General features: G+C 48.3%; 1 protein-coding gene across 1 annotated transcript in view; it reads left to right on the forward strand.

Moving 5' to 3' along the window:
* Positions 1-15,387, forward strand: part of chtf18 (CTF18, chromosome transmission fidelity factor 18 homolog (S. cerevisiae)) — a 29,463-nt gene that overhangs the window by 2,802 nt on the left and 11,274 nt on the right. The window contains exons 3-17 of the mRNA XM_029708341.1: positions 11-128; positions 2,475-2,667; positions 2,946-3,038; positions 3,120-3,172; positions 6,418-6,556; positions 8,704-8,988; positions 9,218-9,315; positions 10,041-10,164; positions 10,404-10,540; positions 11,128-11,221; positions 11,308-11,406; positions 12,326-12,456; positions 12,964-13,078; positions 14,165-14,389; positions 14,667-14,816. Of these exons, the coding sequence (XP_029564201.1) occupies positions 11-128; positions 2,475-2,667; positions 2,946-3,038; positions 3,120-3,172; positions 6,418-6,556; positions 8,704-8,988; positions 9,218-9,315; positions 10,041-10,164; positions 10,404-10,540; positions 11,128-11,221; positions 11,308-11,406; positions 12,326-12,456; positions 12,964-13,078; positions 14,165-14,389; positions 14,667-14,816 (2,054 nt within the window). The remainder of the gene's footprint in view (positions 1-10; positions 129-2,474; positions 2,668-2,945; positions 3,039-3,119; positions 3,173-6,417; positions 6,557-8,703; positions 8,989-9,217; positions 9,316-10,040; positions 10,165-10,403; positions 10,541-11,127; positions 11,222-11,307; positions 11,407-12,325; positions 12,457-12,963; positions 13,079-14,164; positions 14,390-14,666; positions 14,817-15,387) is intronic.

Raw genomic sequence — 15,387 nt, forward strand, 5'->3', positions numbered from 1 at the left:
CCCTGTGTAGCTCCCAAGGCTAAGCGTCTGAGGCAGGATGTGGCCAAGAAGTTGTTTGAGGTGTCTCAGGTTGATGACATCACGCCCCCGTCGTCTCCAGAGGAGTTCCATCGACCTCCGAGCAGCAGGTAGGACCGTGGGGTCAAAGGTCATACTGGGACCAGCCCTCTGATAACCCACTAGTACATCAACTAGAACCACAGCCCTCTGATAACCCACTAGTACATCAACTAGAACCAGCCCTCTGATAACCCACTAGTACATCAACTAGAACCAGCCCTCTGATAACCCACTAGAACATCAACTAGAACCACAACCCCTCTGATAACCCACTAGAACATCAACTAGAACCAGCCCTCTGATAACCCACTAGAACATCAACTAGAACCAGCCCTCTGATAACCCACTAGTACATCAACTAGAACCACAGCCCTCTGATAACCCACTAGTACATCAACTAGAACCAGCCCTCTGATAACCCACTAGAACATCAACTAGAACCACCCCTCTGATAACCCACTAGTACATCAACTAGAACCACACCCCTCTGATAACCCACTAGTACATCAACTAGAACCACAGCCTTTTTTTGGACACCGATTATGGCCGATTACATTGCAATCCACGAGGAGACTGCGTGGCAGGCTGACTTCCTGTTTGGCAAACTCCGAAGAGAGCTGTCATGTGCCTTTTTACTGAGGAGTGTCTTCCGTCTGGTGACTCTACCCATAAAGGCCTGATTTGGTGGAGTGCTGCAGAGATGGTTGTCCTTCTGGAAGGTTCTCCCATCTCCACAGAGGAACTCTGGAGCTCTGTTAGAGTGACCAACAGGTTCTTGGTCACCTCTCTGACCAAGGCCCTTCTCCCCCGTTTGCTCAGTTTTCCAAACTTCTTCCAACCCTAACCCGTTTTTATCCTAATTAGTTAAAGCAAATGTATTTTTGTATCCGCTCTCTCGTTGGACTTAGGCTGAAATATTGTACTTCAATTTGTAAACATTTTTGTGAATCTTAGCTAAACAAGGAAGCCTTGAAAATGGGTAATAATAATTATTAAGGTGGGTACTATCCTTTTATGGAGCGGCAGCACCAACTGATTTCCATGCTTTTTGAATATTTCCCCATAACCCAGTTTGTTTTGTTTAACATTGCTATTGAGCCAATTTATCGCCCCCCCCCGTGGATTTTTTTTTTGTCTATTGCTAGAAAACCATTCAGGACTTATTTTTCTGTAAACAGCCTGAAAGAAAAGCTTTGACTGACTACCATTTGTCTGATCATTCAGAAAGTTTTCCCCCCTATCAGCATCCAGCCCAGTTTCATTGTGAAAAGGCTTAGAAGTTCTTTCAAAACAGAAAACATGGTGATTTAATTGCATCAATTATGTCATTTTCTTCCTGTAATGAGGCCAGTGTCTGAATTAATTTGTTGTGGCCTAGAGGAGGAAGTAGAGCCCTTCAGGTTCAATACCAGAGTCCAGAATGACCCCTCTACCCCCCCTCTACCCTGTCTGTCAGCTCTGAACACATGATAACCCTCTATATTAATACCAGAGTCCAGAATGACCCCCCCCCCTCTACCCTGTCTGCCAGCTCTGAACACATGATAACCCTCTATATTAATACCAGAGTCCAGAATGACCCCTCTACCCTGTCTGCCAGCTCTGAACACATGATAACCCTCTATATTAATACCAGAGTCCAGAATGACCCCTCTACCCCCCCCCCCCCCTCTACCCTGTCTGTCAGCTCTGAACACATGATAACCCTCTATATAATACCAGAGTCCAGAATGACCCCTCTACCCCCCCCCCCCTCTACCCTGTCTGTCAGCTCTGAACACATGATAACCCTCTATATTAATACCAGAGTCCAGACTAACCCTCTATATTAATACCAGAGTCCAGAATGACCCCCCCCCTCTACCCTGTCTGTCAGCTCTGAACACATGATAACCCTCTATATTAATACCAGAGTCCAGACTAACCCTCTATATTATGTTATATATATATAATATTATAATATATTAATTAACTATATATTATTTATTACATTATTGATGTAATTCCAGTTCAGGAAGTAAACTCCTAATTCCCAGATACATCAAAACCAAGTCCGATTTTACGATTTTTGTTTAGTCACATTTGAAAGTCCATCTCAAACGATTCTGTGTTCAATAGGTGGTTTACATCTATCTATCTATCTATCTATCTATCTATCTATCTATCTATCTATCTATCTATCTATCTATCTATCTATCTATCTATCTATCTATCTATCTATCTATCTATCTATCTATCTATCATCTATCTATCTAGGCCAATCAAAGGGTGTTTGTTTGTGTGTAGATAGACAGAATGGTGCAGATCTATGTATCTATATATCTGTCTATCCGTATTAGTTATAGAGGCTGCAGTCAATGTCAATATGTGGAACTCTCAAATCAAAGTGTGTTTGTTTGTTTGTTTGTGTGTAGACCCCAGCCAGTCCCGGTGATCTTGGACATCAGTGGCTTCGCAGCCATCCAGGAGTCTCCTCGGAGAGTCGCCGCGGCAACGTCGTCGTGTCACGTTCTGAAGCGCCCCCCGGCCGAGGGGGGGTACGTTAGCGTGACGGACCAGACGGGAAACCGGGTCTACCTACGGCAAACAGACGACCTGAGGGGAAAGGTTAACTATCAGCCAATCACTGAGCTACAACCTGATCCACCAATCACCTCTCTCTCTCTGTCTCTCTCTCTGTCTCTCTCTCTGTCTCTCTCTCTCTGTCTCTCTCTCTCTGTCTGTCTGTCTGTCTGTCTGTCTGTCTGTCTGTCTGTCTGTCTGTCTGTCTGTCTGTCTGTCTGTCTGTCTGTCTGTCTGTCTGTCTGTCTGTCTGTCTGTCTGTCTGTCTGTGTCTGTCTCTCTGTGTCTGTCTCTCTTATATATATATTTACTGGGTCTTATAGGCTGTGGACCCCAGTGCTCTTCGTAGCTCCCATAATGCATTGGGTTTGCTGGCTGTTCCCATCGAGGTACTGAGAGAACAGGTGGCCGAGAAGGTGAGCACACACACACACAGTGTAGTTTGTGATTGCTGACTGATGCTGACTGATGCTGACTGTTGCTGACTGTTTCTGCAGCGTCATCGCCAAGTGGTGGAGGAATCTCAGCGCCTAACAGAGCTACTCAACAGGTACGTGTGTGTGTGTGTGTGTGTGTGTGTGTGTGTGTGTGTGTGTGTGTGTGTGTGTGTGTGTGTGTGTGTGTGTGTGTGTGTGTGTGTGTGTGTGTGTGTGTGTGTGTGTGTGTGTGTGTGTGTGTGTGTGTGTGTGTGTACAGTACCAATCAAAAGTTTGGACACCTACTCATTCAAGGGTTTTTCTTTATGTAGAATAATAGTGAAGACATCAAAACTATGAAATAACACATATGGAATCATGTAGTAACCAAAAAAGTGCTAAACAAATCAAAATATATTTTAAAGTTTAGATTCTTCAAAGTAGCCACCCTTTGCCTTGATGGCAGCTTTGCACACTCTTGGCATTCTCTCAACCAGCTTCACCTGGAATGCTTTTCCAACAGTCTTGAATGAGTTCCCACATATGCTGAGCACTTGTTGGCTGTTTTTCCTTCACTCTGCGGTCCAACTCATCCCAAACCATCTCAATTGGGTTGAGGTCAGGTGATGCAGCACTCCATCACTCTCCTTCTCGGTCAAATAGCCCTTACACAGCCTGGAGGTGTTTTGGGTCACTGTCCTGTTGAAAAACAAATGATAGTCCCACTAAGCCCAAACCAGTTGGGATGGCTTATCGCTGCAGAATGCTGTGGTGTGCCTTGAATTGCTGGTTAAGTGTGCCTTGAATTCTAAATAAATAACTGACAGTGTCACCAGCAAAGCACCATCACACCTCCTCCTCCATGCTTCACGGTGGGAACCACACATGCAGAGATCATCCGTTCACCTACTCTGCGTCTCACAAAGACATGGCGGTTTCAACCAAAAATCTCAAAATTGGAGTCAACAGACCAAAGGACAGATTTCCACCGGTTTAATGTCCATTGCTCGTGTTTCTTGGCCCAAGCAAATCTCTTCTTCTTATTGGTGTCCTTTAGTAGTGGTTTCTTTGCAGCAATTCGGCCATAAAGGCCTGATTCACACAGTCTCCTCTGAACAGTTGATGTTGAGATGTGTCTGTTACTTGAACTCTGTGAAGCATTTATTTGGGCTGCAATTTCTGAGTCTGGTAACTCTAATGAACTTATCCTCTGCAGCAGAGGGAACTCTGGGTCTTCCTTTCCTGTGGCGGCCCTCATGAGAGCCAGTTTCATCATAGCGCTTGATAGTTTTTGCGACTGCACTTGAAGAAACTTTCAAGGTTGAAATTTTCCAGATTGACTGATCTTCATATCTTAAAGTAATGATGGACTGCTGTTTCTCTTTGCTTGTTTGAGCTGTTTTTGCCATTAATATGGGCTTGGTCTTTTACCAAATAGGGCTATCTTCTGTATACCACCCCTACCTTAAAGCATTAAGAGGGAAAGAAATTACACAATTTTTAACTATTAACCTGTTAGGGCTAGGGGGCAGTATTTACACGGCCGGATAAAAAACGTACCCGATTTAATCTGGTTATTACTACTGCCTAGAATATGCATATAATTATTGGCTTTGGATAGAAAACACCCTAAAGTTTCTAAAACTGTTTGAATGGTGTCTGTGAGTATAACAGAACTCATATGGCAGGCAAAAACCTGAGAAGATTCCTTACAGGAAGTGGCCTGTCTGACCATTTCTTGCCCTCCTTGATCATCTCTATCCAAAACAGGGGATCTCTGCTGTTACGTGACACTTCCTACGGCTCCCATGGGCTCTCAGAAGGCGGGAAAAAGCTGATGACGTAATTCAAGGCCCAGGCTGAAACACACTAGCGCGTTTGGCAAGTGCTCTATCAGAGGGCCATCAGACTGATGCTCGTGCATGAGGGGATAGCATGCTTTTACTTTTGCTCTCTTTGTATTAAAAAACGATTTCCCGGTCGGAATATTATCGCTTTTTTACGAGAAAAATGGCATAAAAATTGAATTTAAACAGCGGTTGACATGCTTCGAAGTACGGTAATGGAATATTTAGAAATGTTTTGTCACGAAATGCGTCGTGCTCGTGACCCTTATTTACCATTCGGATAGTGTCTTGAACGCACGAACAAAACAGAGGATATTTGGATATAACTATGGATTATTTGGGACCAAACCAACATTTGTTATTGAAGTAGAAGTCCTGGGAGTGCATTCTGGCGAAGAACACCAAAGGTAATAACATTTTTCTTATAGTAAATCTGACTTTGGTGAGTGCTAAACTTGCTGGGTGTCTAAATAGCTAGCCCTGTGATGCCGGGCTATCTACTCAGAATATTGCAAAATGTGCTTTCACCGAAAAGCTATTTTAAAATCGGACACATCGAGTGCATAGAGGAGTTCTGTATCTATAATTATTAAAATAATTGTTATGCTTTTTGTGAACGTTTATCGTGAGTAATTTAGTAAATTGTTAGTAAATTCCCCGGAAGTTTGCGGGGGGTATGCTTTTTCTGAATGTCACATGCTAATGTAAAAAGCTGGTTTTTGATATAAATATGAACTTGATTGAACAAAACATGCATGTATTGTATAACATAATGTCCTAGGTGTGTCATCTGATGAAGATCATCAAAGGTTAGTGCTGCATTTAGCTGTGGTTTGGGTTTTTGTGACATTATATGCTAGCTTGAAAAATGGGTGTCTGATTATTTCTGGCTGGGTACACTGCTGACATAATCTAATGTTTTGCTTTCGTTGTAAAGCCTTTTTGAAATCGGTCAGTGTGGTTAGATTAACGAGAGTCTTTAAAATGGTGTAAAATAGTAATATGTTTGAGAAATTGAAGTAATAGCATTTCTAAGGTATTTGAATAACGCGCCACAGGATTCCACTGGCTGTTACGTAGGTGGGACGATTTCGTCCCGCCGACCCTAGAGGTTAACAAGGTACACCTGTTAATTGAAATGCATTCCAGGTGACTACCTCATGAAGCTGGTTGAGAGAATGTCAAGAATGTGCAAAGCTATCACCAAGGCAAAGGGTGGCTACTTTGAATAATCACAAAGATATAAAATATATTTTTGATTTGTTTAACACTATTTTGGTTACTAGATGATTCCATATGTGTTATTTCATAGTTTTGATGTCTTCACTATTATTCTACAAGGTAGAAAATAGTAAAAATAAAGAAAAACCCTGGAATGAGTAGGTGTGTCCAAACTTTTGACTGGTACTGTAGATATATATATATATATATATATATATATATATATATATACACACACACACACACACGAACACACACACGATAGATATTGTCGTTTCTGTACATTATTACGTGTGTGTGTGTGTGTTCAGTCAAGTGGATGAAGAGTTTGGAGAGCTGGACGGCAGACGGAGAGAAGAGGGGGATCGAGAGGAAGAGGAGGAGGAATCTTCCCGTCTCTGGGTGGATCAGTTTTCTCCTCAACACTACACTGAACTACTCAGCGACGACGTGAGTGGTGGTGGTTGGGGAACGGGACTGGTGGTGGTTGGGGACTGGTGGTGGTTGGGGACTGGTGGTGGTTGGGGAATGGGACTGGTGGCGGTTGGGGACTGGTGGCGGTTGGGGAACGGGACTGGTGGCGGTTGGGGAACGGGACTGGTGGCGGTTGGGGAACGGGACTGGTGGCGGTTGGGGAACGGGACTGGTGGCGGTTGGGGAACGGGACTGGTGGCGGTTGGGGACTGGTGGCGGTTGGGAAACGGGACTGGTGGCGGTTGGGGAACGGGACTGGTGGTTGGAACGGGACTGGTGGTGGTGGTGGTTGGGGACTGGTGGTGGTTGGGGAACGGGACTGGTGGTGGTGGCGGTTGGGGACTGGTGGTGGTTGGGGAACGGGACTGGTGGCGGTTGGGGAACGGGACTGGTGGTGGTGGTTGGGGAACGGGACTGGTGGCGGTTGGGGAACGGGACTGGTGGCGGTTGGGGAACGGGACTGGTGGCGGTTGGGGACTGGTGGCGGTTGGGGACTGGTGGCGGTTGGGGAATGGTGGCGGTTGGGGACTGGTGGCGGTTGGGGACTGGTGGTTGGGGAACGGGACTGGTGGTGGTTGGGGACTGGTGTTGGTTGGGGAACGGGACTGGTGGTGGTTGGGGAACGGGACTGGTGGTGGTTGGGGAACGGGACTGGTGGCGGTTGGGGAACGGGACTGGTGGCGGTTGGGGAACGGGACTGGTGGTGGTTGGGGAACGGGACTGGTGGTGGTTGGGGACTGGTAGCGGTTGGGGAATGGGACTGGTGGCGGTTGGGGAACGGGACTGGTTGGGGAATGGGACTGGTGGCGGTTGGGGACTGGTGGCGGTTGGGGACTGGTGGCGGTTGGGGACTGGTGGCGGTTGGGGAACGGGACTGGTTGGGGAATGGGACTGGTGGCGGTTGGGGGACTGGTGGCGGTTGGGGACTGATGGCGGTTGGGGAACGGGACTGGTGGCGGTTGGGGACTGGTGGCGGTTGGGGAACGGGACTGGTGGCGGTTGGGGAACGGGACTGGTGGCGGTTGGGGAACGGGACTGGTGGCGGTTGGGGACTGGTGGCGGTTGGGAAACGGGACTGGTGGCGGTTGGGGAACGGGACTGGTGGTTGGAACGGGACTGGTGGTGGTGGTGGTTGGGGAACGGGACTGGTGGCGGTTGGGGAACGGGACTGGTGGTGGTGGTTGGGGAACGGGACTGGTGGCGGTTGGGGAACGGGACTGGTGGCGGTTGGGGAACGGGACTGGTGGCGGTTGGGGACTGGTGGCGGTTGGGGACTGGTGGCGGTTGGGGACTGGTGGCGGTTGGGGACTGGTGGTTGGGGAACGGGACTGGTGGTGGTTGGGGACTGGTGTTGGTTGGGGAACGGGACTGGTGGTGGTTGGGGAACGGGACTGGTGGTGGTTGGGGAACGGGACTGGTGGCGGTTGGGGAACGGGACTGGTGGCGGTTGGGGAACGGGACTGGTGTCGGTTGGGGAACGGGACTGGTGGCGGTTGGGGAACGGGACTGGTGGTGGTTGGGGAACGGGACTGGTGGTGGTTGGGGACTGGTGGCGGTTGGGGAATGGGACTGGTGGCGGTTGGGAACGGGACTGGTTGGGGAATGGGACTGGTGGCGGTTGGGGACTGGTGGCGGTTGGGGACTGGTGGCGGTTGGGGACTGGTGGCGGTTGGGGAACGGGACTGGTTGGGGAATGGGACTGGTGGCGGTTGGGGGACTGGTGGCGGTTGGGGACTGATGGCGGTTGGGGAACGGGACTGGTGGCGGTTGGGGACTGGTGGCGGTTGGGGACTGGTGGCGGTTGGGGACTGGTTGCGGTTGGGGACTGGTGGCGGTTGGGGAACGGGACTGGTGGCGGTTGGGGAACGGGACTGGTGGTGGTTGGGGACTAAGAAAAAGACGAACATGTATGTTACCAATTGAACAACATCTATTGATAAGGTATTAGGGGCTCCCGATTGGCGCAGCCGTCTAAGACACTGCCTCTCAGTGCTAGAGACGTCACTACAGACACCCTGGTTCGAATCCAGGCTGTATCACAACCGGCCTGTGATTGGTAGGTAGGTATAATTGCTGTGTGTGTGTGTGTGTGTGTGTGTGTGTGTGTGTGTGTGTGTGTATAGTTCACCAACCGTTGTCTGCTGAAGTGGCTGAAGCTGTGGGACCAGGTGGTGTTTGGACGAGAGAGGAAGACACGCCCACCCCCAGCCGAGAGGCCCGACCAGAACACAGCCAATCAGGACCGGGGACGCTTTCATTCCAACAATAAGGGCCGGGGACGCTTTCATTCCACCAATCGGAGCCAGGGGAACTTTAATCAAGCCAATCAGAAATTTAAAACCAAGACTCAGATCACTGAGGAGATTCTGGAGGCTGAACTGGACCAATACAAAAGACCCAAATACAAGGTAGCTAGACCCACACAGACTTATCAATACAAGGTAGGTGGACCCACACAGACTGATAAATACAAGGTAGGTAGACCCACACAGACTGATAAATACAAGGTAGGTGGACCCACACAGACTGATAAATACAAGGTAGGTAGACCCACACAGACTGATACATACAAGGTAGGTTGTTAGTATATATACTAGTGGGTTAATATAGCTGGTTAATCGGTCCTCCTCCCACTAGGTGGTGCTGCTGTCAGGTCCTCCAGGTTTAGGGAAGACTACGCTGGCCCACATCATCGCTAAGCATGCTGGGTACAACGTGGTGGAGATTAACGCAAGGTGAGTTTAACGACTTCAACAGGTTGATGTTATCGTTTCCCATAGTAACTAAGGTGGTGTTGATGCTGTGGTTTCCCCATAATAACTAAGGTGGTGTTGATGCTGTGGTTTCCCCATAATAACTAAGGTGGTGTTGATGCTGTGGTTTCCCATAATAACTAAGGTGGTGTTGATGCTGTGGTTTCCCATAATAACTAAGGTGGTGTTGATGCTGTGGTTTCTATAGTAACTAAGGTGGTGTTGATGCTGTGGTTTCTATAGTAACTAAGGTGGTGTTGATGCTGTGGTTTCTATAGTAACTAAGGTGGTGTTGATGCTGTGGTTTCTGATAATAACTAAGGTGGTGTTGATGCTGTGGTTTCTATAGTAACTAAGGTGGTGTTGATGCTGTGGTTTCCCATAATAACTAAGGTGGTGTTGATGCTGTGGTTTCTATAGTAACTAAGGTGGTGTTGATGCTGTGGTTTCCCATAGTAACTAAGGTGGTGTTGATGCTGTGGTTTCCCAAAATAACTAAGGTGGTGTTGATGCTGTGGTTTCTATAGTAACTAAGGTGGTGTTGATGCTGTGGTTTCCCATAGTAACTAAGGTGGTGTTGATGCTGTGGTTTCCCATAATAACTAAGGTGGTGTTGATGCTGTGGTTTCCCCATAATAACTAAGGTGGTGTTGATGCTGTGGTTTCCCATAGTAACTAAGGTGTTGTCGACGCTGTGGTTTCCATAGTGACGACCGCAGTGCGGAGCTGTTCCAGAAGCGTATCGACACAGCGACCCAGATGAGGTCAGTGCTGGGAGCCAATGAGAAGCCCAACTGTCTCATCATCGACGAGATCGACGGAGCGCCCGCTGTAAGTCCCGCCCACCGCAAGTCCCGCCCACCGCTCCGTCCCCTGCCCTTCTATTGGACCCACTCTCACCTAGCCTCATCTCGAGAGTAACCCCTCTCTCTCTCTCTCGCTCTCTCTCTCTCTCTCTCTCGCTCTCTCTCTCGCTCTCTCTCGCTCTCTCTCTCTGGCTCTCGCTCTCTCTCTCGCTCTCGCTCGCTCTCTCTTTCGCTCTCGCTCTCGCTCTCTGATTGGTCGGCCAGGCTGCCATCAGCATCCTATTGGCCACTCTGAACAGGAAGGACAGCCAGGGGGCGGAGTCAGAGGCAGAGCCTCTAAAGAAGAAGAAGAAGAAAGACTCGGTCCTCCTCCGTCCAATCATCTGCATCTGTAACGACCTGTAAGAGACGGAGGAGGGAGGGGTTTTTAATCTCTGTATCTGTGATCTGATTGGTTTGAGTTTATTTATTTTTACAGGGACAGTGCACATTAATCAACGTTTCAGTAAAAGTGCCGGTTTTAGCCAGCCGGCTAATTTTCAACCGCAGTCCCTGGGCAGGTTATTAAAAACAATTACAATATAGACAATCAATGAGCAGTGAGCACACGCAGAGTAACATAGGACAAGCAAGACATAGCATACAAACAGAGCAACATAGGACAAGCAAGACATAGCATACAGACAGAGCAACATAGGACAAGCAAGATGTAGCATACAGACAGAGCAACATAGAACAAAAAGAAACAAGACAAAATCCATAAACAACAGTGTTTCCACACCTCACAAGCTACAGACAACATGGAAAGCAGCAATACACAGCTAGGGATTATGTTCACAAATCTGATTGACCTTTAGCCATGTCTTCATGCATTTTGTGAAAGTGTGATATGTGGTGCAGTTATGTGTGTCTGATGGCAGTGTATTCCAGACATGGGACGCTCTCACAGAGAAAGCGGATTTACTAAGCGGTTCTCTGTCCTGTCAAGGTACGTTCCAGCCCTGAGGCCTCTGAGGCAGCAGGCGTTTCTATTGGCCTTCCCTCAGACACAGCCTTCCCGCCTGGCACAGAGATTGGCTGAGGTAATCTCTTGGTTTCCTTTTCTAATGTTGGTGATGCAACATGTCAGACCAGCCATGATGGGTGTCAATATTAATGTGTGGGTTAGATCTCCAGGGGTCATGGTATGAAGGCTGACATGGGGACTCTGATGGCTCTCTGTGAGAAGACGGACAACGACATCAGATCCTGCATAAACACACTGCAGGTACACAGACACACACACACACACTGTGTTTCCAGATCATAACAGCTACCATGTATTACAACAATATCAAGGGTCCGAACACTGATCCCTGAGGAACACCTGTCTGTACACATTAACACACAGCTGATAACTCGGATGGAAAATGTACTGAGGACGATAAGGAGTGGCAATATCGTCCTCTATCTGCCATATCTTCAATATTAGCCTACTAGAGAGGGTGTTGCCCTCAGGCCTGGAGGGAAGCTAAAGTCATTCTGCTACCTAAGAATAGTAAATCCCACTTTACTGGCTCAAATAGCCGACCAATCAGACTGTTACCAACCCTTAGTAAACTTCTGGGGGAAAAAATGGTGTTTGACCAGATACAATGCTATTTTACAGTAAACAAATGAAGTCTTTCTGGACGCTTGTAGGGAAGAACATTCAACAATCACAGCACTTACACAAATGACTGATGATTAGCTGAGAGAAATTGATGATAAAATGATTGTTGGGGCTGTTTTGTTAGACTTCAGTGCAGCTTTTGACATTATCGATCATAGACTGCTGCTGGAAGAACGTATGTGTTACGGCTTTACACCCCCTGCTATAATGGCTTTACACCCCCTGCTATAATGGCTTTACACCCCCTGCTATAATGGCTTTACACCCCCTGCTATAATGGCTTTACACCCCCTGCTATAATGTGGATAAAGAGTTACCTGTCTAACAGAACACAGAGGGTGTTCTTTAATGGAAGCCGCTCCAACATAATCCAGGTAGAAGCAGGAATTCCCCAGGGCAGCTGTTTAGGCCCCTTGCCTTTTTCAATCTTTTACTAACGACATGCCACTGGCTTTGAGTAAAGCCAGAGTGTCTATGTATGCGGATGACTCAACACTTTACACGTCAGCTACTACAGCGACTGACTGTGTTGTAGTTCCTCCACGGTCGAGGGAAGAGACAGCTGGACGTGCAGTCGGTCCAGTCCATGAGGATCGGCCAGAAGGATCAGAATAAAAAACTTTTCAACCTCTGGCAGGAGATCTTCCAACTGCCACGCATCAAACGGTATTATAACAAACTATACTACTACTAACCATTACTAACTAACTATTTGGTGTCTTCCTGGTTGACCATATTTGGTGTCTTCCTGGTTGACCGTATTTGGTGTCTTCCTGGTTGACCGTATTTGGTGTCTTCCTGGTTGACCGTATTTGGTGTCTTCCTGGTTGACCGTATTTGGTGTCTTCCTGGTTGACCGTATTTGGTGTCTTCCTGGTTGACCGTATTTGGTGTCTTCCTGGTTGACCGTATTTGGTGTCTTCCTGGTTGACCGTATTTGGTGTCTTCCTGGTTGACCGTATTTGGTGTCTTCCTGGTTGACCGTATTTGGTGTCTTCCTGGTTGACCGTATTTGGTGTCTTCCTGGTTGACCGTATTTGGTGTCTTCCTGGTTGACCGTATTTGGTGTCTTCCTGGTTGACCGTTTTTGGTGTCTTCCTGGTTGACCGTATTTGGTGTCTTCCTGGTTGACCGTATTTGGTGTCTTAATGGTTGACCGTATTTGGTGTGTAGGAAGCGTGTGGGGGAGGAGCTGGATGAGGGGCTTAGAGAAGGAGGCGGGGCCGAGAGACTACAGCACATCCTTCACCTGGCCTCATCCACCGGAGAACACGACAAACTCACACAGGTAAAACACACACACACACACACACACACACACACACACACACACACACCCAGGTAACACAGCAGGACAGCATACAGCAGGACAGCATACAGCAGGACAGCGCACAGCAGGACAGCGCACAGCAGGACAGCGCACAGCAGGACAGCAGGACAGCGTACAGCAGGACAGCGTACAGCAGGACAGCGCACAGCAGGACAGCGCACAGCAGGACAGCAGGACAGCGCACAGCAGGACAGCGCACAGCAGGACAGCGCACAGCAGGACAGCAGGACAGCAGGAAAGCGCACAGCAGGACAGCGCACAGCAGGACAGCAGGAAAGCGCACAGCAGGACAGCGCACAGCAGGACAGCACACAGCAGGACAGCAATCAGCCTTTTCCTCGTCAACACTCACACCTGTGTCAACGAAAGAATCACTGACATGATGTCAGCTGGTCCTTTTGTGGCAGGGCTGAAATGCAGTGGAAATGTTTTTATTTGGATTCAGTTCATTTGCATGGCAATTAGGGTCTTTGCAATTAATTATTCATCTGATCACTTAACATTAGGGAGTTTATGCAAATTGTCGTCATACAAACTGAGGCGGCAGACTTCAGTGAAAAATTAATATTTGTGTCATTCTCAACTTTTGGCCTCGACTGTAGAGTTCTATTGGAATCTAACCTCTGATTAATGTCTCTCTCTCCTCCTCTCTCTCTCTGTCTCTGTCTCCCTCCTCCCTCTCTCTCTCTGTCTCCCTCCTCCCTCTCTCTCTCTGTCTCTGTCCCTTCTCCTCCATCTGTCTCTATGTGGATGAGATGTAGTCTGGAGAATTTATATCCTGGTGGATGTGTTCCAGATTACTTTTTAAATGGAGAAATCTAATCAGAGAACATGTTACTATTGGGACCTGACCTCTAATTCATATCTCTCTCTCTCCTCTCTCTCTCTCTGTCTCTCTCTCTCTCCCCGTTGTGTCTATCTCTCTCTGTCCCTCCTTCTCCGTCTCGCTCCCTCCTCTCTCTCTCCCTCCTTCTCCGTCCGTCTGTCTCTCTCTCTGTTCCCAGGGTCTCTATGATAACTTCCTGTCTGTCTCTCTGTTCCCAGGGTCTCTATGATAACTTCCTGTCTATGCGTGTGAAGGACCCCAGTCTTGGCGGAGTGTGTGAGGCTCTGGATTGGCTGGGCTTCTCAGACGGGTTGACCCAGGCCATGCTGCAAGGACAAAACTTCTCTCTGCTTCGATACCAGCCCTTCCTCCCCGTTGCTTTCCACTTCCTGTTTGCTCACACACACGTCCCCCGCATCAACTACCCCCACAGCCAGTACGAGGTAGACACACACACACACACACACACACTGGATAACATCTGTCCTAAACTATGATGATGTTCCTCAGGGGTCTGTTCTAGAACCTCTGTAATTTCAGCCGTAACTCTCTATAATAATACATCTCTCTTCCCCCCCTCTCCTTCCCCTTCTCTCCTCCCCCCCTCTCCTCTCCTCCCCCCCTCTCCTCTCCTCCCCCCTCCTCTCCTCCCCCTCTCCTCTCCCTCCCCTCCTCTCCTCCCCCTCTCCTCTCCTCCCCTCTCCTCTCCTCTCTCTCCAGGCTCTAACTAAGACCTCAGCCAGCAGGAACGCTCTGGCGGCCATGTTGTCTGAAGTTCCAGCATGCATCAGGACCAGAGTCAGTGAGCTCAGTCTCAGTCTGGACATCCTGTCTCTCCTGCTGGAAATCATCTGTCCTAAACTACGACCTGTAGGTACACACACACACATATATATATATACACACACACACACACACACACATACACACATACACACATACATACATACATACATACATAGTGGATTATATCTGTCCTAAACAATTCATTGTTCAGGAGTCTTATGGCTTGGGGGTAAAAACTGTTGAGGAGCCTTTTGGTCCTAGACTTGGTGCTCCGGTACCGCTTGTCGTGCGGTAATAGAGAGAACAGTCTATAACTGGGGTGGCTGGAGTCTTTGACAAGTTTTAGGGCCTTCCTCTGACACCGCCTGGTGTAGAGGTCCTGGATGGCAGGAAGCTTGGCTCCAGTGATGTACTGGGCCGTACCCACTACCCTCTGTAGCGCCTTGCGGTCAGAGGCTGAGCAGTTTCCGTACTGGGGGGTGATGCAGCCGGTCAGGATGCTGTCCATGGTGCAGCTGTATAACTTTTTGATGATCTGGGGACCCATGTCAAATCTTTTCAGTCTCCTGAGGGGGATTAGGTGTTGTCTTGCTTCACGACTGTCATGGTGTGCTTGGACCATGATAGTTTGTTGGTGATGTGGACACCGAGGAAC

Source organism: Salmo trutta, chromosome 22 (assembly GCF_901001165.1).
Source record: "Salmo trutta chromosome 22, fSalTru1.1, whole genome shotgun sequence".
NCBI classification, from domain to species: domain Eukaryota; kingdom Metazoa; phylum Chordata; class Actinopteri; order Salmoniformes; family Salmonidae; genus Salmo; species Salmo trutta.